At 40.4% G+C, this 21,796-nt stretch overlaps 1 protein-coding gene across 1 annotated transcript; it reads right to left on the bottom strand.

Moving 5' to 3' along the window:
• Positions 1–126: 126 nt before the first annotated feature.
• On the bottom strand, positions 127–21,046 carry slc44a4 (solute carrier family 44 member 4). The gene is made up of 22 exons (XM_071898417.2): positions 20,843–21,046; positions 15,620–15,668; positions 15,342–15,415; positions 11,891–11,969; positions 11,575–11,674; positions 11,227–11,358; positions 10,964–11,024; positions 10,488–10,608; positions 9,427–9,510; positions 8,417–8,529; positions 8,023–8,145; positions 7,612–7,711; positions 7,045–7,137; positions 6,731–6,833; positions 5,731–5,993; positions 4,631–4,725; positions 3,766–3,869; positions 3,265–3,338; positions 3,022–3,092; positions 2,010–2,104; positions 1,692–1,776; positions 127–1,182 (listed from the first exon to the last, which is right to left on the bottom strand). The coding sequence occupies exons 1-22, from the start codon at positions 20,880–20,882 to the stop codon at positions 1,061–1,063; spliced, it is 2,181 nt and encodes a 726-aa protein (XP_071754518.1). The 5' UTR covers positions 20,883–21,046; the 3' UTR covers positions 127–1,060.
• Positions 21,047–21,796: the final 750 nt, after the last annotated feature.

The raw sequence follows: 21,796 nt of genomic DNA, 5'->3' as shown, positions 1-21,796 counted from the left end.
AGAGAGTTAAAGAGAGAGAAATGCAAGTTGAATTATTATGGATCTGCTCGGAAAACAGTCACATGACCCAAAAGGGCTGTTTACTTGTATAGGAGACTTTCCGAAGGACAAACAACAAACCCTGAAGACAGTGAGTGAGCTCCTCACTAAAGGAATCCTTCAACACAGGTAATGACAGATAAACAAATCTGTAGTTTGTTGACAAGATTGGCACACACAGTAGCCACGTATTATAATCATATTTACAATTTTATTACAGTATTTTCAATAGATATCTACAACATTGTGTTAATAAAAAATATCCTCATTTATAAAACTCAATCTTTTTACAAATAAAAATCTCTAAAAATGTGTGATAACTACAGACATTATTTGCATTTGTTTCAGAACTTCCATCTGAGGGATTCACACTTTATCAGCACACAAATATGTCAGGGTCAACGTTTCAGGAAACTAAAAAAAACAAAAAAGATCTTTCCATTGACGCCCAAATATTTGACGATATTCAAGGCAGTTTGATGAGGATTAACTGGCCTTCGCTTCATGATTACTTAATGCCAACTGGCACTTCAGTCTCAAACTTCAAAATGTCCACAGTGGAGATACAATGTTTTTGTACCAGCTATACAGTGGACAGGAGAAAATGTTAAACATAATTTTTAAAATGTTGTTGGCACATTTAGTTATTCTAATGTGTGCCAAATCAGATAATTTTGTCAAATTTAAATTATATAATGTAAGATACTATGTAACATTTCACATTCTTTAGTCTCACATGCTCAGACCTTTCATATGTACAACCATTAACACCATATGCACACACAATAAAATCAATAATTGAAAAAGTGCAAAAACAGCAATTGAATTTGTGTAAACTTAGCTGGAAACAAAAGAAGTGGTATAAGATGCAAATAATAAAGATCTGGATGAACGTGAAAATCTGTGACACAGTATTGTGTGCTGTCTTAACTCAAGGCACAGTTTGGTGTGTGTGTGTGTGTGTGTGTGTGTGTGTATCACCGTATCGTCTATAACTCTGGGTAAAGGGGAAAAAAACCCTTCATTTATCCTTTCCTTTGCCCTTTTTTGGTCCCTTGTTGGATTTGTTGAGGATCTTCATCAGGTTTTTGGACATGAAGAACGGCTTCTGCATCGATCCGTCGTTACGTTCCAAGTCCTCCACTGGGGGGGGGGGGGGAGAGAGAGAGACAGAGAGACAGAGAGAGAGAGAGAGAGAGAGAGAGAGAGAGAGAGAGAGATTAAAACATTTGGGAGTTGTTGAGTGATGAGAAACAGACCATGAGTGTGTGTGTGTGTAAGAAATGATTGATTGGTTTTACTCAAGTAGAAGTACTATTGTTACTAGTGTTAAAAATGAGTATTTGGCTAAAAAATTACATAAGTTAAAAAGTAGTTCCCTGAAAAAGAAAATCATTTGAGATTTAGTGCATGTCCCAGAATCTTTCCCCACAAAAATTAACAGATTTATCATTTTGTCATGGTCCATGCAAATAATTTGTTGGATCATTATGAGCCTAAAGTTTGGGGATGATTCTTTTTTTTAATCTCATATCAAGTTAGTTATAGTATCAGGTATGGAAGATATATCCAGAATGACTGTACTCACTATCCTTGTGTATAAAATAAACACGTACAGTACAGACTTTTAAAAATTGCTCAAGGATACTCACAGAAGCAGAGGAAGAGTGTATCTACACACATGTTGTACACACTGAAGAATCCATGAGCGATGAGGTAGGTACCAACCACCACCGTCTGGAGCAGGACAGATAAAAAAATAAATAAATAAACAGGGCAAGCAGCACAGTTAGACCTCAAAACCAACACATGATTTGGAATAAATTTAATTTCCTTCCATGCATCTCAATAACTCTCTTCAAAGATAGAACTGGGCAAATTTAAAGCTTTAACTCATCTTAAAAGACAAGAACACAACTCTGCTCAGTTACATCTCCTCTATGGAGTCCTATCCAGTATTTGTCACTTACAATGATTGGCATCCAGTAGTAGTTGAGGGTTTCGACGCGGAAGGTGTTGCCCGGTAGCGGTATTCGGCCAGAGAAGAAAAAGAACGACAAGACGCCTGAAAAACAAGGATAAGATTGAAAGGCTAGTAACAAGTCTCAGTGACAGACTTTCCATTTTCTCTCGAGTCACACAGGAAAGAAACTGAGACGGGATGAGAGGCCTTTTGTTCCCACAGAATATTAAATTTATTAATTTTTTTACTTTTATTTATCCAAGGAAAGCTTACCAGCAACACCCTACTTCATGCTCATACAGTTAATATTTACAACTGGGAACTGCCCACACTCAAGATCACCTTGACAGTAGTTGTTGAAAGAGGGAAGAGCCTTCTATTGGCTATCTTCATTATCTCCTAATGAATTTACAAATCTCTTAAAGAATTCAGGTAAAGCATAATTAAATATCGGATATTGGCCCGTCATTGCCGTCCATGGCCTCCCTGACCACAGCTAAATAAAAACAGGTCTGTAAAACCTGCAATGAAATGTTATTTTTCACATTTTATTTATTAATTTAATTGTTAATTAAGTTTTTTTCTAAATTATGTCTTCATTTAAAGGCAGTAATGTATCCTAGAATTTCCCCTACCACTGAATATGTGTGGTGGGTCACTTTGCCTTAAGGAGCTGCTAACCCACCTAAAAGAATTTCATTAGTCTGGGTTTCAGTGGAGAGTTTTAGTGTCCCATGTTGTTTCAGAGGCTTTTCCACCCTGACAAGAATACAATTCTGGAGGGAACACTGAATACTTATAATTTTTTGCATGAAAATGGTCAAATTTAAAGATATATCGGCACAAAATACTGGCTATTGGCAACTTCAAGTCTAAAAATACTGGCCTTCAAAAGCTCATATCGGTCAAACCCTACTTCCAACCGTCCCACAGCTTACAGCATATAGCCAATGCTTAGAAATGAAACACTGCTTGAACACATTCTTCAGAGTTTTGCATGTGCCTTCTGCTTTGCTTACCCACTCCTCCGACCACCAGCAGCTTCCCAAAGAACAGCAGCAGGTCTGTCACTTTATCCAGCACCACCACCCTGAGGGAGGAGACGCAGTGGGTCAGGGAAACACGACACCAGCCTCTCAAACACACGCTCTTTATGTTTTTGGACGGGTCACGACACAGACACCAACAGTGTCGCCTGGTGGCACCGAATACACATACCGGGACTCCTTTAGCATATAGCGCACAGAAACTTCAGCACCAACCTTATTACATTTCTCATGAGCAGCATGAAAGCGTTTTTGGCTGAGACGCAGAAGTTTTTCCCATATATGGCGATCTGTCAAGGAAACAAGATCAATGGGTTTTAGGAAACACAATGGTCTACATGATACAAAGTTAAATTTAACATCCAGAGAGATAGAATAAATCGGCATAGCACAGTGATGGTGATATTGTATGTACAGTATGTCTACTGATCTGACAAAAACAAATTTAAACAACAACCAAAACAAATTTCAGTGTTACTTCTATTTATGTGCCATTTCTGCTCTGCTGGGCCAGTAGTGCAAGTCTTCCCTAAGTTATAGTTATGTGTTGATTTATTACCCTTTTTATTTAACAGCACTTTGTATTAACAATGTTTAAAAAACTTGTTTACTACTACTACTACTACCACTACTACTACTACTACTAAATGTAATAATAATTAAGATTAAAAAAAAAAGGGGCAAAAAACTGCTCAATATAATCAGTGTTGTGCTGACCATGATGTATGCGTTCCTGTTGAGGAACTTGATGAACTTCTCCAGACACCAGAAGCAGCACTTCAAGCAGCACATGAGGAAACGAGCGCAGCAGTTCTGCGCCGCTGCGGGAGAGAGGGCAACACACACAGACACATTAGCAGCTTTTTCATTTGTTTGAGATCACCATTTGTTTTGATTTACAGCACCATGAACTTAAATATCGTGACCCTGCTTGGAATCATAAGGTTCTATCTGACTTTTTTTTTGTCTTAAGTTAGTCACATAAACCTTTTCTATGAGTGTCTATTAACACCTGTGTAGTATTGTTTTTTGAAAAGAATGATTTTTGAGTCTGTAATTTCTAAAAAACAAATTTAACTCAATGGATGCTGAGAACTTTGAAGCTCAATATCTCAGAACTATCCTGAAGGCAGATAGAACCTTATAATTCTAAACTCACCATATCTTATTTCTCAAGTAAAGACATGTTCTTAAGAGGAAAATGTGAAGCTCACACTATTTTTTATTCTTTATTTAGTTAGATAATTGTAAACTAGGAAAGGAGGGAGAGTAGGAGAGGCACAAGAGAGAAACCTCTGGCCAGATTCAATCCTAAACCAGCAGGGGCAGACGTGTGGCTTCAGATGTATCAGCCTTAATCACTTGACTATCTCTGGGCACTCATACATGATATCTGTAATCTAAGAACGAAGGTTGCATTGAAATAAAGCACACTTGGACCCTTTCCCAAGACTAAGGCCTCAGATAGCCTATTTGAACTGCAGCACAAGTTACATAAAACAAGCAAACACAAACTGTACAGTATCCTTTAGGGTGAGATGGAGACGGTTAAGTGGGGGACTTTTATGTCCTGCAGCCTTACATCTGGTTTTGTGGTCAATGTACTCCAGGATGATCCTGACTATCTGGACCAGGGTCAGGATCAGAGCACCGAACGCCAAGGAGCCCACATGGAACCTGATGATGAGAAAAAAAACGATCAAGCAACATTTTTCATGGGGAGGTACAATCATGAAAAATGTTTAAGCATCACTGTAATGATGAAATCACTTTGACGATGAAAACTAAATGAACATATTTAGCAATTGCTGCACATTGGTTATACGATCAGATTATCAGATGCAAGACGAGACATAATTTCATCTCATGTCCCTTCTGCTTTGCTACAGCATCATATGGGTATCTGGGCAGCATATCATGGAATCGCATCACAGTATGATCAAGAAGACATCTCTGTATACAGTAGATAATCCTCATTTAAACAGTATACTAAACCCAGTTAAGATGTTTGGGTTGTGTGCATATGGCAGGAAACTCATTTTGCAAGTAAAATAGAAAAAGATCTAGCAGACAATTACTGTATACCCGTCAAAGTGGCTGGTAGAGTAAAAACCCTTACCAGCCAGTCTGTGTTTGCCAGCATTAGGCTAGTGGCCGGTGTCTATTTCCACACTGCTTGTGTAGGTTTAATACGCCCTCTAGGAGCCAGAGTGGGAAAAGCACCACCAGCCAGTAGGATATGTGAAGTTCTCTATACAGGGAGGATGGAAAGTATTCTCCAAACTACCCTAACTTCTAGATAAGTGTTCCTTTTACACTTCTACGGGATGTCAAACACCCAAATTATCTTCCCAGCATCACAAGCTGCTTTTTAGGGAAAATTATCCATGAAGAGAATATCATGACAGGGTACAGAGGACATAGGATTGTGCTCTACTGATTGGATCTTAGCCACGGTCTCTTTTGATAGGACATGTTCATCAAATACAGCCTAAAGGGGTCAGAGTGGGAGAGGCATCACCAATTCTTCCACCCTGGTCATCATTGTTAAGGTGATATGTTCTTTACTTCTAAAATGTGTAAGTCCGCACATATAAACTATCAAAGCAGTGCAGTTTGTGGCGGTCTCTCTAACCACCAGGCTTCCCGAAACGCCCATCTATACCATGACAACAAACCTACCTTAGTGAGCGTATGAAAGCAGCCGTCAGGGGGAATGTGGGGATATCAGCTGGTTTGGTGAAGGCCCAGTAGTAGGAGGCGAAGGCCCCGGCCAGCGTACACTGTCCCAAGGCGATGACAAAGTTGACACACCAGAGGAAGGCCACCACATTGTAGATCTGCAGGTTGAAGAGGTTCCTCTGGAGGAGACCCTCGTCGTTGTATTTGATAAAGATGCAGCTAGCCGATGGACAGCCGGGATACTCTGTCGTTGAGTTGAAGCCCTGAGAGGAGAGATGGAGGGAGGGACAATGAGTGGATGGATGGAGGGCAAAAAAAGATAAAGTGAGGTGGAAGGTGGGAGAGAGAAAGGGGAGAGTGTGTGTCTGAGCAAGTCCAGAGAGGGAATGAGAGCAACAACATGGAGCAAAGAAGAGGTTCATAAGATTATTCACAACTGTACTGGGTTATAACTCCTTTGTGGTGCTGTACACCAACAAGATCGCATTTCCTCCCACTGATCACATCAGCCATTGTTTTTGCTGATCGGCCACGTCACACCTAACTCTCGCACATCACTGTAGCTATAACTGTGTCCCAGTGATTTGAAAAAATGCCTGACAGCCAAATGCCCACATCTTGTGTAGACTACTTGCAAATTCAACCAAAAACAAAAATAGTATTAAACAGGTAGAGAGAGCTTTGCTGGGAAGGATGGATCTTGCTTTAAAAATCAACTACGTGCAGTGTTGTGAGAGGAGATGAGAGAAGAGGAGAGGAGAGGAGAGGAGAAGAGAAGAGAAGAGAAGAGAAGAGAAGAGAAGAGAAGAGAAGAGAAGAGAAGAGAAGAGAAGAGAAGAGAAGAGAAGAGAAGAGAAGAGGACATAGCAGCAGCAACTAAAGGATACAATACAATGCTCACAAGTCTTAATGGTCCATGTGTTTCAGGTCAGTATATTAGATGATAACAGATCATATAGGTACCATCCACACTAAGCCCATATTCCACCTGCCCGCTCACCTGAGGGTCACAATCCACGGTGCCGTTGATGCTCTTACAGTCATCCTGAGTGGCGTTGAGAGCCACCACTTTGTACACTGGGCCTCCTGAAGTGGCCAGATATCTACACACACTCTGTTAAGTGAAGTACTGACACTCTGGAGTGGAGAACAAGTGCCTGATGAGTGACAACAGCGACAGAGATTCACCTCTGCAACTGGTTAACACTGAGTAGGGGAAGATGGAGATATGGTACGATATGGCATACAAACGTGAGCACATGTACACGCACACACACACACACACACACACACACACACAGTATGAAAGGATACAGAGCAGTGACGCCCCAATAAGCGACACACACCAGCAGGAGAACGAAGGTGACCAGAGGGTACAGTAGAGAGGACATCATGTGACTGATTGCCCTGTGGAATAAATAGTTTGACATGTTTGAAAACATCTTAGTAATATTTAATTTTAGAAGAACATTGTCACTTTTGATCAAGTATACATCCATACAAGTTTAGCAATAGTTAACATTAGCAGCCCTTGGTATCCATAGGCTTTTCCCCCCTCAACTCTCAAAATCAATAAATGTTAAGTCAAAATTAAAAATCTTATCATATATAACATCACCATGCTTTTTCTGGGTCAGCCTGTATTGGTTGTTGAATGTGGATGAATTCAGGTATGACTGTTAAAACGAGTAAATGTTCTAAATGTTCCCCTGTAAATTGAAATATTACTGGAAGGTATTATCTAAGGAACCTAATGAACCTTCAAATGAATCACTTGAAGATTAACAACATTTAGAATTAACAGGCACAGGTTAACGTTAGGTTAATTAGTAATTAGTAAATCCTCAGGACAACACTGTATTTTATCCAATGAAAGCTCACTTGCTAGCCTCCTGGATGAGGGCAATGGCTATGAGGATTCTGGTCCGCAGGAAGATGATGGTCAGGAGGATGATTGCCTCCGCCACAGATATGATTATCACTGAGGGAGAGGAGAGGAAGAGAGTGGGGAAAAGTGTGTGAAGAATAACAGAAAAAGCAAGTGTTAAGAAACCTAAAAATGTGAACTCTAAAACAAGGGAAAGATTCAAACTGCCACAAGAAAGTTAACAAACCACTTAGGGGAAACTAAAATGAACAAATGTAAAAATTTCCCCCCCAAAATGTGTCCAGTGAAATAAAACAGCAACATCTAAAATTCAAAATGCCAAAGTATCCCCTTAAGCATCTGATAAGTGAAATCAGGCATGCTTCAGTGCATCAATATTGAAAACATTTTTAAAAGTATCTCACAGAAGGCCAGCCAGGTCTCTTGGACTTGCAGGTAAACGTTGAAGTTGGTGGTGAAGCCAATGTCGGTAATGGTAGCAGAGGCTGTCTTGTAGTTATCATACTCCCAGTAGCAGTGCCATATCCCTACATGAAAAAAAGAAACAGTTCAACAGGAAATACAACAATCCAAAGGCTAACATACTCTTGTCACAACAAAGTAATTCGCTTAACCCTAACCCTTAATTAACTACATTTTAGTTAGGAACCAAAACACAAAATACAAACACAACGTCTGAGCTACCTGTTAATAAGAAAAAGTTTCTCATTCAAGAGTAACTAGACCTTCAATCCTCATCAGTCTCTATTTTTCCTATCCTCCACCTGTCTGAAGTACTACTCCAACAGAGGGTTTTACCGTAGGCCCCTGCTCCCAGTACTCCTATGATCAGCACCCACACCATGACTGGAGCGGTGAATCTCAGCAGCAACAGGAACAGCATACTGACCACCATGGCTATCAGCAGACCACTGGAAGAGGAGAGGAGAACGGAAAAAGGAGAAGAAAGGAGAAGACGAAAGAAAAAAGGGGTTAAGAAAAGCAGAGAGAGGAAGGTTGAAAACTACGACACCTGTCACATATTAAAGGTTCAAGTTTTGTAACTTAACTGAGCGTGGTAATTTGTGAATTGGAAATATGTGGTGGTGGGACCACAGACTGCACTGGGTGGGACAGAAACTGTACAAGGTACTGATAACTAATAATTGCATACTTCTTTGACATCATTTCAAAGTAGCATCCATGCCTCTTGTGACATTATCTGTTTTACCTCTATGATCTTAGCAATGTGAAGAATTCAACTCTGCATTACACATTTAATAAATCCGGCACTGACCAAAACAGACTTTTCTGAATGGGTGATAGAGAAAACTTGTTCAATAAAGAAGAATTCAAGCTGAGATCTCTGTGTTCTTTCAATAAAGGTTATTTGTCAGCGTGCGGCACAGAGAGAAGTTCTCTGAACAGTGAAGCAAAAAAAAGGATTTAAGTATGATTTTCAGGAGTGCGTTAGGGAGGGGCTGCTGTCTTATCAGTCCTGTCTCTTCTGGAGACAGGAACGGAGCACTAAGATCTGGTAAACACATAAAACGTTACGCAGCAGCAATACGTGTGAATACATACAAAGGAATGCAAGAGATAATATGTAGGAGTGCAAAATGTGGAATGCAGAGTGAAACCAAGTTGAAACTGCTAATTGAACCATAAATATGGAAATGTCTCTCACAGTGGGACAGTGGCAATGAATGGACACATTTACAGAAGAGGACTTATTTGATGTTAATATCTGTATCATCTCATGTTATTTTTTTCTATGTAAATCTGCCTTTAGGGGGCAGTGTGTGGTCTAGTCCTGCGGGGCAACTCACATGAGGATCCACGGCCATGACGACGCAAAATCCTCAAAGATTCGGACGCCAATCTCCCTGGCATTGAAGCCGTTCACAATGTCCCTAGTGAAGACAAAGGCAAGGAGACACTGTGTTGGTGACAGCTCTCCTTTCAAATAACAACAGCGAGCAGCAAAGGCTTGGGGAAAAAAAAGAATAAAACAGAAAGAGAAAAGAAAGGAGAAACTAACGGAGGTATTTTCTAAAGCCAAAAAAGAGAGACTACATAAAGCTTACTGTATGTATTCAAAGCATATTGCAAGATACTAAAGATACTATTAGACACAGTGATGTAGTGGTAAGTAAAAAGGTGGGTAAACTATGATTTCCAGTCAGTGATCATCATAAGGCAGCCACCAATATATATTAAAAAAATCAATTATCCTTTTAGAAAAGCATTAATGTACACTTTTTTTGTTAGAAGATCCTATCCTCATGAAACTGACATCAGTTTGATACTACTTGCTATGATGTACACTAGGACATCTGGTCATAAAGCCTAAAAAGGTGGGTAGACTGTGTTTAGGTGGGTTTACACTCCACTACATCCCTGATTAGACACTATTAAAGCAAGGGTAAAAAGATAAGAGATAAGCTTATAGGCACTTAGCAGAGAGTGTGTGTGGGAGAAAGAGGAACGGTGTGTGTGTGTGTGTGTATGTTTTCTCTGCAGGGTGTAAGAGCATTACACAACCACGCTCTAATTCTGCAAGTTCCCCAAAAGAACGTTTCACACATCTAAGGCAGAGCTACATCTACATCCCGCTAGACATTAACGGTCAATACAGAAAACTCACGCAGTCGCAGACCCTGAGCTGGTGATAAGAGGCAGAAAGAGAACGGGTTATTCAAGTGTGTGTGTATGTATTAACATGTGCATGTGTGTGTGAGTGAACGTGCATGCAGATGTGTCATTTGTGTCACTCTCCGCACAATCTATTTGTGAGAACAGGTGAGAAGCTACCCTATATGCAAGTTTGGAAGGTCTGCTTTGTATTTAATCAAAGTATGATGAGGTTAGGAAAACCACTGCATCTTACCCAGTGCCATTCTTGATGGTATCGATTGTGTCATTGATGACGGGGGACAAGCCTGGAATCTCGGAAAAGTATGAAGGAACGTTGCCCAGTGCTGCGATATTGGGTAAACATCTTCCCAGCACTAGATATCGTGGGGGAAAAAAAAACAGAAATTAAATAGATTAAATGATAATGTATTGGTAGATCTCTCTGTAATTTGCTTTGCACCACAAGCCATCTTCCATTTAACATACAGAGAAATAAACTAAAAACACCCATTTAACTTTGAAACAGTTAAATACATAAATTGACAGATATTTGCAGTACAAATTCACTAGCTTTAGGTTGAAAACAAATAAACATAAACACACAGGCAGTTGCATGAAACCCATTACACCAGCAATTACACAATTATCATTCGTTTACTATTGCCAGACCCGCAATGCTTCTAAAATGAAGATTAATGGATTCTAGTGTATATGAGCAGTTCCACTGACCTGGGGTAGTGGGGGTGAAGAAGAAAGGACACAGCTCTCTGTCCACTATTTCTTTAACACTCTGAAAAATAAACACAGTTAACCTGTGGTGTTTAAATCACAAGTACACAGAATAAAACACAGGTAGAATCAGGTTACCAACGCTGACTGAAGTGCAGGGCAACCACTCTCATCGGTTCATTTCATACACAGCAATTTCTACTCTAGAGAGAGTTGTCGCTCTGGACACACAGATCAGCACAAGACGGCAGACTGGGACTTACCAAGGGAGTATTTGCCAGGTCTAGGGATGGCACACAGAGGCTTTGATTGAAAAAGTCTTGTGGTTTCGTTCCTGGAAGATAGGCATCTAACCTCAGAGCCCAAAACATATCGGGGCATTCTTCCACGCACAACTATGGGCAATGAAAAGGGGCAATATTACTCTGTGAAAACCTGAAGCTGGTCAAAAAAAAGGGCTTAGTAATTGTTGCTTATGTATTCAAATGTAACAAAGACACAGAAGCAGGAAGGTGTGTTATGAAGACAGGTGATGACTCATGCAGTATGCCATCAGTGAATCAAATGGTCCAGCAGGATTAGAAACTAGAAAATCAAGTAAGCCTCTCTACCTGTGTGGTGGGACACTGGAAACCGTCCAGAGCAGCTGCCATTATGTTGGTAGATGTGGCGCATTTGAGAATATCAAAGTAGAAGACATTGGGTCGGTCTCTGAGAAAAGGAGGACAGAGAGAAAGATAATGCTGTATTAGAGAGAGAGAGAGAGAGAGAGAGAGAGAGAGAGAGAGAGAGAGAGAGAGAGAGAGAGAGAGAGAGAGAGAGAGAGAGAGAGAGAGAGAGAGAGAGAGAGAGAGAGAGAGAGAGAGAGAGAGAGAGAGAGAGAGAGAGAGCTACATTTCCACATCAGCCTTACTGAGGTTAACTTACTTATTCGGCCCAATGCCACAGAACCATCCGGTTGAGTTTCGCGGATAGAGAACATGTCTCGGATCTCCATAGAGCCAAGCTGATGGAAAAAAAAACAAACATTAACATACAGATAAGAAGAACAAAGTAAAGTCAAATGACGTAAAAAGCTAATGAGTCATTATTACTTGGTCACGCCGCGTTATCTCCATTTAGCTATGCATGTCTGGCACTTGCAGACAAGAACAATGAGGATGAGGGCCTGTTTTCCCTCTGTGTACTTAATGCTAATCCACAAAAACCCCTGTACATTGATTGCATTTGCCAATTCATTACACTTGGATTTGACTTTTTGAATTTGAATTTAGCCAAACACCCACACAAGCTCGAGCTGGGCTATTCCTTGACTCCGTGTGTATATTGGGGAGAAGGAATATCCTGTTGATGGGGAATAAATCCAGTCACTAAGTTGTCAACACTGGCCTCATATTTTTTCAGTCAATTACCACAACAAATCCACCTTAGCCATCCCCCTTGCTTTTGAACATTACTGTCTCCAATGTAGGAAACAGCTGATGGCTTGGAACACATTGAGTTGTTGACACACTGCCCACATCGGGTGACCTCGTTCACTATCGGGCCGCTCTATTGACTCTAGATAAGAGCGAGGGCCCGGTGTGTTGGAACGTGTTTGATGACGGGGCAATAAAGAAAAAAACAAAAAAAAAGCCACTGAGTGCGTGTTCACATGGAGATCAGCTGCTCGTAGCTCAAAGCGTAATTCATTGTTGAGGTTACACGCTGACGCATCTGGGAGCCTTTTGATGTGTTCCACCCACTTGTATCACTTGTAGTAACAGTAGGTTGTTTTTGTACACAGCCAGTGAACAGGTAAAAAAAAACAACTACTGAAAAAAAAAAAACATGTCAAGAACCCCCTACAGATGCTCCAAACAGTGAAGAAAGAAAATGTGAAAGGCACAGTGATTGAGATGATAAATTGCATGTGAAGATTGACTTTTCTATTCTCCATTGTGGTGATTAAGTGGTTTTTTTGAGTGGTGATTCAACAGCGGTGTGGGACGTTCACTTGCAAGGCATTTCTTCAGCTTTTACTTTGATGTATAAAATGCATCAAACAAGCACCCAATGGAGGGATCAACAGGCACCGCCATAAGAAAAATCATAAAGTCATGTTTTGGGGATTTTAATGGAGTAGTCTAATTTTGAAACTTTGTCAGAAATAACAACTTTGGTACTGGATTAGTTAAAATATACATGACAACCCATTGAAATCACATCTAAAGATAGGGACTGGTGAGGCTGTCACTCTAGTGTTCATTTTAATGATGATTGATAACTCATCTAATACTCACTCATTTTTAAATTCTTGTAATTACATTCCAGGCACTACAAGGTGAAGACCCTGAATATATTTCAGAATTGTTGTCTCCCTATAAAAACATGAGGTCTCTTAGGTCCTCTAACCAAGGTTTGCTGGTTATCACAAGGCTTAAACTGAAGGGGGTCTGTGCATTTGCCTGTCTTTGCCCCGACACTATGGAACAGTCTTCTTCTTGATATCAGATTATCTGACTTGCTGATCATTAAAAAAAAATGTCCCAAGATTCAATGGCTCTTGAAGCTGTTATTTTTGCTGTTGTCTTGAAATTGTGTCTGGTTTTCTGTTTTTGTCTTTTGTGATATGTGTGATATGTGATATGTGTGCACTTTGTAACCTCGGTTTTAAAAAGGTCAGTCTGTCACAGTGACGCTGCAGGATTGTGGTCATACTAGGAGAGTGACAAGAAGTCAAAACCTTTCACACCTGCAGCCTTTTCTGTGTAACGCCACGCCCTCATGTGTGAAAAGGAATGGGGGTCAAAATGCCAGTAAATCAGTTCTGACAATTTCCCAGCTCAAGACGTTGTAACGTTACTAGTAAAGTTCCGTATTGACCGTAGGTGTGAATGATGTCAGAATATTAACGGCACGAGCAGCACAACATTAGGATGCTCTGTTGTCAAACTGTCCAACCACTATACTACAGGCTGTAGTTTTACTTTTTTGACGAAAATGTCTAATTGTACAGACGTGGAAATAAGAGAGATCCTCAGAGTGCGGGCGGACGGAGACAAACTGCAGTGACTCCAGCGGTTAAACGTAATTTCCAGGAAATGACAACAGTGGAATTTAACAGTATTCCCAGTACTGTGTGAATGGTAGCATAAAAAGCAGAAAGGCATGTATTGTGTGAACAACAGAAACTGCTACCTTTACTGGAAAAATTACAACAGCAATTTTACGGGTTTCATGTGTGAAAGGGGCTATACTGTCATCAGATGCCATAAAATGATGGGCAGGAGAGAGAGAGAGAGAAAGAGAGAGAGAGAGAGAGAGAGAGAGAGAACAAGTAACTTGGCAGCTAAATGACATCAGTCCAAAACAGAGGAGCCTAATTCATGTTTGCATAGCAGCTGCATCTGTGACTCTGAGACCATTTTTACAGAGAAGTGCCTTTTCTCATCGGATGTCACCCCCAGCAGCAAAACATAACTGGACAATACTTAGGCTGCCATGGATGTAAAATTCCCTGTTAGGATGTGGATTTTCTGTTTGTCTATTATAACCCAAAGCTCACACATTGCAGTCTTGTGTCTTTGTCATTGGCTGGGGAGAAAATCTGACTTCAAGACAGACTTTATGTATGCAACATCCTGTGCATGACCACAGACTGTACTCCTGAGCAGCTACAGACACGTATGCTCTTAATTTCTCTTTGAAGCGTATGCTAGGTTTCTCCATCAAATACATATACAGCGTAACTTGCCACTGAACAGAAGGCCACATTGTGGTGTCTGCCACCCATTCAGTAACCGCATACAGATCACCGTTTGAGTCAATTTGTGTAGGTAGCACTCCCCATCTTTGATGCTTAGTGACCCTGCATAGCTGCACTCCACCATTGTTTCTGCTGCCAAAATGCATGTGTAAACTGTACAACGGTCTATACAATAGGAAGTCTCGGTTTCCCTCGACCCCAACAGGACTGCTGGTTACAGTTTCTTTCTTCTGTGGGAGAATTGTTCTTATAAACTCTCACTACTCATTGTAATGCCTATAGGTCTGACCCCAATCCTACTCTCTCGGCGAGAGAGAGATAGATAGAGAGAGAGAGAGAGAGAGAGAGAGAGAGAGAGAGAGAAAGAAAGAAAGAAAGAAAGAAAGAGAGAAAGAGACAAAGAAAGAAAGAAAGAGAGAGAGAGAAAGAGACAAAGAAAGGAAAAGACTGAAGTAAAAAACAGTGAAAGAGAAAACAGGAGAGCAAGAGACAGAAAGACTGAGTGGCAAAAGCGGAGTGAATAAGACGGGTCCAGAAAAACAAAAATGGTGGAAAATGACGAGTGATGATATCAATGCGAGTACGAGGCAGATTCAGAGGTCCGGGTTGGCGTTCCCAGGTTGGTCTCACCTAAAATCCCAACCACCATGTAGCCGAGGATGACCGCCATGAACAGAATACAGCAGATGATATCCGTGCATCCTCTGAGGGAGAAAAGAGAGACAGAGAGACAAATGTGATCCTATCAGTCAATAAGCACTCAGCAAACACAGGCATGCTGTAAAGCAAACACACAGATCTACACACACAAAGACGAGCACATCAGAAACCTTACAGCCAGACTGAGGTTTGGGATTAGAGGAGGCTTAAGTGAGTAAACTGGGACGACAATATAGCCAGAGATTCACCTTTTATGTATGGGCCCTCTGAAGGAAGGGTCAAACTGAGCAGGTTCTCCTGGGAAAAGAAAACAGTAAAACAAGTCAATCACTGACAGAACACACAAGGCTTCACTAAATGGCTGTTAATGGAAAGTAAACATTAAACCCACTTGATTCAGTATAGGCAAATTATCACACACATACAATTACCTTTATTGACATACTGGCTGTTTGCCATCTAACATTTCTCACCAGGTTCCTTGTTTATACTTTTAGGACAGACTATCAAGGGCACATTAGGGCGTATCATTTTTTTTATAATAGCACTAAAGTTGGAACTCCGCTACCGATTAAATCTGTGTGTATGCGTGTGTGTGTGTGTGTGTGTGTGTGTGAACACACACGTGGGAATGTGGGAAGAGTACATGCATAAAAAGTAAAGACTTTGTGGGGAAATGCGAATTTTGCACATTTTGGCTAGTTCTCACTTTGAAAAAGGGCCATTAGGGGTTCGATAGTTAAGTTTAGAAATAGGGTAAGGGGTAGGTTAGCTAGTTGAGGAGATAGGTATCATAGGGAATGAATGTAAACACCTGAAGTCCTAACAAGTAGGGAGCCTTGTTAAGTTCCTCAGGAGTTAATGTATGACAGTGCAAGTGGACGAGGAAACTGAACGAGAGAAAAGACAAGGACCTCATTTTTTTATGGGTTGGATGTCATCACAGAGGCAACACTATTACAGGAAACAAATATCTCAGAGTTGTTTCCTGGAACAAAGCGAAAGGCCAGCAGAGCAAGAACAACCACAGAAACGCATGGGGTTGGGTTTGCCATTCATCCCATAACTAACTAAACAGTAATCAATCATTATTCAGTTGATTGTGACATAATCGAGCCGTTTCTTCATGTGTGATTTTGGGAAAGAGAGAGTAAAGAGAAAGTAAAAAAACCTGAGTTAAGGCAGTGGATTTAAACAGTCAGGGAGTCATTTGAATAGAATTTGAATTCAAAGTGTGGCTTTAGGAAATGGGAGAGTCATGGTGATTTATTTGAAACTACAGAAGAATAAACCATCTGAAAACTTGTTTGTGTTGCTCCCGACAGAAAACATTCCAGTCGTGATACTCAAGTCAATTACCTTCCTTTACATTATCCTGTTTGGCAGGAAATGTAACAAACAGCAGAGTAGGCTACTTGCTGCTTTGCCCCTACAGCACGTCAATAACACATTTTTAGGCATTATAATCAAGATCATATTTGCATCTGACCCAGGCAAATATGAGCAAGCTTTTGATAAAGAATGAGTCTCCAGGCAAATTTTTTGCGAGCCAGCTCACGAACGATTAGCATTTCTCAGACCAACTACAGTAAAATTATCCTCACTGGCTATTATTTGTATAGGGATTAATGTGAAGTGTGTCAAGATGGCAAACAGATAGTCACATCAGGCCTTGTGAGCAGGATGCAAAGCTTAAAACAGGATGCAATGTTTGGCTATTCATAGGGCGATAAGATTGGTACAGTCCCAGATACAGTCTACTAAATGAGTTAACTGAATACCCCCAAAATTGGTACCAATAAACCCTTTTTTTTTTACTTTTACACATGCCAATGAACTCTGAATTTTAGAAACTACTTCCCTGGAGTTTTAGTATAACCTTGGAAAGGAGTGCGAGCGGCAGGCGAATACACAATAAAATGGCAGATACCCATCATCCAAAGTGATAGAAATGTGCGCATAAAATGCCAGATGCAGCATCCAAGATCAAATTTGAAACCGCATTTCCATATCTTAGAGGTCTGTGCTTCAAAATTGGTTGATAATATCTGATATGCATCATATCTAAATAAGAACAGAGAGCGAATGTCAAACATCAGTCACACATCAGTATTCATATGATCATCAGCTGTTTCCCTTGCCTTTATTTGTGTGATACTTATTTAAAATGAAAGACAGCGGGGGAGCAATACGAATGCTTCTCAACAAAGGAACCTGTTCATCTGCACTGAGTGTCAGATTTCACCCTGCCAGGACACTGCTGTCTGTTTGGAGTAAATTACAGCCTGGAAACTGGCTCACTGTGACCCCCGTGACATTTTTCAGCATTTATGCTCTCGTAAAGAGCCGGAGGACCGGTGTTAAACCTGCAAAACTTTGAACCCCAGACAGAACATTTTTTATAGCTATAGGATTGGCAAAAATACTGAGAACCCGGGGCGGGAGCGAGAGTCATAACTTGACCTTGGATGAAGAGGAGTGACGCAAAAGAGCGAATGAGTCTCTATTTTTAGTTTCCCTTGACACGAGTTGAAGAAAACTATGAATCAAAAATCAATGATTATATATTTGTGGCAGCAATTCAATATTTCAAACAAGGAGACGGTTCACTGGGCTTAAAGGATGCCATAAGTCAACTAATTAAAATGATACGCAGACTGTATGATTTAAGGTAGAAACTGCACCATCCTCTAAAATGACTGAAGGAACACAATACTGAAAAGATTAGAGCGCTAATGTATTTGAAACCACACTCCTGTTTACCAGTCTCACGGCTGAAACATGGTTAATTGGTGATCTATACATAGGGCTATACCAGAGAGAGAGAGAGAGAGAGAGAGAGAGAGAGAGAAAAAAAAAGTGTGGTCTCTACTCAGAAAAAAAGTGTGGTCTCTACCTGAAAACCATTTTGGTTTAGCTTGTATGATCATGAGTCATGACCGCCAGTTTAACAAAATAAAAAGCTGCTGTACATCTGTTTCAATTTCATAGTGATTGTTCCACAAAAAATCATTCCAAAATTAGATGTCCACCAGTTGAAAAAAGGGACATCTACTCTGCATCTACTTACAAAAGGCTGGCATGAAAGTAAAACTCATATAAGGAAGATATTTGTAATCCTTTGCAGACCAAATACCAACATTTTGTGGATATTACTATGTGATGAATTTCAAGCATTGTATTTAAAATGGATATACTGCATTTTAGAGTAAAACCTTTCAATCATTCTCCAGCTTTATTCATTATATTAACTACGTTTTAGAATCAGATTCTCCAGTCTTTTCTGCTGCGCCTCAACACATTTTCTAGTCAATGATTTGCAGGTCAGTGTCTTGGCACTAGTAACCTTCCAACAACTACTTCCGGAAAGTGATTTATTTCTCAACACCGAGAGTGTGTGTCAACAGGTTCTGACCAGGAAGGAAAAAAAAAAAAAGATTGAATGTGACATAGCTTCAAACAAGAAAACAAACGGATGTGACAAAGAAATAAATACGCAACTTTATTGGGCAACCACAGACGGCCTGAAACCTCAGATTACAGCAATGAATCTTACAGGTGGCCTCACATTCAACGTTCACTGGCGTTTCTACTTCCTCCTGCGGGCTATAGCACAATACTAGAGAACTCCTAGGGGGCAGCTTCCCTATTAGAAAACAAATTGGTGATGAGTATAAGTGGATTTACATGCAGTTTTGAATACTGAGGTCAGGTCATCACACATACTCCCATGGATTACTAAACTGTCAGCTCCAACACTTTTTTTACACTCCTTTGTCATCCTCCTATTCTCTGCTTCTTTTCATAAACCACACTGAGACGACCTGAAATCCTACTGACTATTTACCTGTAGGGAGGGTTTGTTTAGCCTCTGTAAACCTCCCAGACTGTCAATAGACTCATGACTCTATCGATACATCCAAATGCCAACAACAAGAGTAAACAGGGAGGCAGGAAGATGGAGATCTGCTGCGCTCGCTACATACTGCTGAGCTGCAAATGCAAATCATGGTGCCGGGTAGGCCTACACCGTCTCAGCAGCAAAGACAACAACTCGCCAGGACCGAGGCGTCGTCACACAATCTCTCCTTTTGAAAACTAAGGGTGGACTGCACCAACAAGGTTTAAATTTATATCAGGGTTTAGTAAAACAGGGTTTAAAATGAGTTCATCCAGATTTAAAATTAATCAGAGCTGTTCAAAAAAGAAGAAAGGTCCAAGGCACTCTTCTGGCAAAAAGTTTAAAAGCCTTTATTCAGATGGCTATTTCATGGTGAAATTCTTAAAAACATAGACAAAGCTTGTGCATGTTAAAATAGAACTGGGTTACAACCCATGTGTAGCAGCACAAACAGTCTTCTACAGGGTGTAGCCCTCAGCATACAGTTTCCCCTTTAGTAGATACAAAATAATTGCAAACACCTGAGCAGGAAGCCAATGAACTCACATCAGAGCTGTGTTGACTGTGAGTGACTTAAAAAAACAATTCCAACTTCCTCCTCTGTGTCTTTTTGTTTCATGCATAAACACTGAACAACATAATAAAGATATACATCTCATTCACAGCATAAAAAAGCCAGCATGGGTTTGATCAGCATTTTGTAAACCAGCAGTAATCTACCTGAATGAAAAGGCCAGTTTATTTTTTATACTGTGATAAAGCTGACAGAAAAACAGCAGTGAAAGTAATCACCTTTATTCTAATGGTTCACTTTACCAACAAGTAAAGTGAAATTACACAATAGGGCTGACTGTAAGAACATGCTCAGCTCACAATATGATTCATTAACTATCTATTAACTATCTTAATAAATTAAGATACTGTTCATTAGGCTATTTAAGTTGTAGCCTAATTAAAACAAAGTTATCTATGAAAGGAAAATGTTTGAGGCTTGTTTCTTCTTTAGGTAATGTGTGGATTTACCCAGGAAATGGATAAGAAGGATCATGTTTTGGTTCAGCTGGAATTTAATTGTGATTTTTTTTTTTTTTTTTTTTTTTAAACTTAGCTGTCCTGGAAATGATCAAATCAGGGTTATTATTGATGACATCGTAGGCACACATCACTATCTTGTTCAAACACAAAAACAAATCAGTAGTCTGTATGGCCTGAGGGAAAGTTTTCTGTTTTTCTTGTTGGTAGACGAGTTTGCCTTACTATTGATCATAAATCCATCTAAACTAAACTCCTTGGGTTTAAATGTATAAAGAGCAGAGTTTTTTGTCAACACTACTGATCCAAATGCCTATTAACTTTAAATAGCCTAATATCACATGACAAAATTAATGTGGAAAAAACATAACTGCGAATATCACATGGGATATTCAAAATCACATAATTTTCCTGTGACCCAGAATTCAGGGATAGACAAGACAAACAGATGAACCTTTTTCTCACAGTGGCTTGATAGATATTTTGATGTCAAACAGAAAACATATCGGCCCCCAGGTAACGGGCGATGTCAACTCACCATACTCGGAGTCCGAACTTTTCTCCTCTTTTTTACCCATTTTTCTGCCTTCCCTCCACCTTCCTTCACGTAACTTCTAAAATACAATATCCTTTGATTTAACTATAACCTTAAAAAACCAAAACAAACAGCTAAAGCCGAGTTTAAAGGAAGCTGTCCGGTGTCTGTGCTGGTGCTGACATGGGAACCAACTTGGGAAATCTTTCTTCCTGCCAGGCGGTTGTAACTAGGCAGTGGCGAGTCGCGCGCACCTGCTGAGGGATGCGCACCTGAGCTCTGCCAAAGATTGTCTATTAAGACGATGACTCACTCAAGATTTAAGAGGGAAAAAACAGGCCCAATTTCCGTCTGCAAATGTGGGCATGAACCCTCACACAGGCACTCCCCTCTTCCTAATCTGCCTCACAGAGATGACACAGGCCTAAACATGGCATTGCCATAGCAACTAGCTAATCAGGATAGATCTGAAGCAAAGTTGTTTATTCTCGACAACTAGCTATAGCCTACACGGCCTACTAGTGGCTTGTGTGTAATTTGGTCTCAATCCAATTTAGATGTTTAATTGGAAGATTTGGAAGGAAAGCAATTTTTCCATGAATGGCCACTCATTAAGATTTGAGTCTGGTCTGCATTTTTCCCGCCGTGCTCCGAGATGACAGCTGTGGTAGGCTACACGGAAACAGGGGCAGAGTGAGAGCTCTTCATTTCTTCCCCTCTCTGGCTGTGCGCTCACTCCAGCATCCCGCCCAGTCTCCGCTTGTTGCGTTCAGGTCTGTAAATGCCCCCTGCTGTTTATAATACCAGTGGTTCACAAATCATGTTTGACCTAGATTAATAGAGATTCACAAATAAGTGAAAATGCTTGGTTGCCATTTGTTACCGTTGGGGACAGAGATTATGCTGTTCTAACTGTATTTGTATGAGATTGAAATGGCCTTGGTTGTACATGTACAC

This window comes from Centroberyx gerrardi, chromosome 19 (genome assembly GCF_048128805.1).
Source record: "Centroberyx gerrardi isolate f3 chromosome 19, fCenGer3.hap1.cur.20231027, whole genome shotgun sequence".
Taxonomy (NCBI): domain Eukaryota; kingdom Metazoa; phylum Chordata; class Actinopteri; order Beryciformes; family Berycidae; genus Centroberyx; species Centroberyx gerrardi.
Note: the sequence above shows the minus strand (reverse complement) of the source record. Positions and strands in the feature narration are given on the sequence as shown.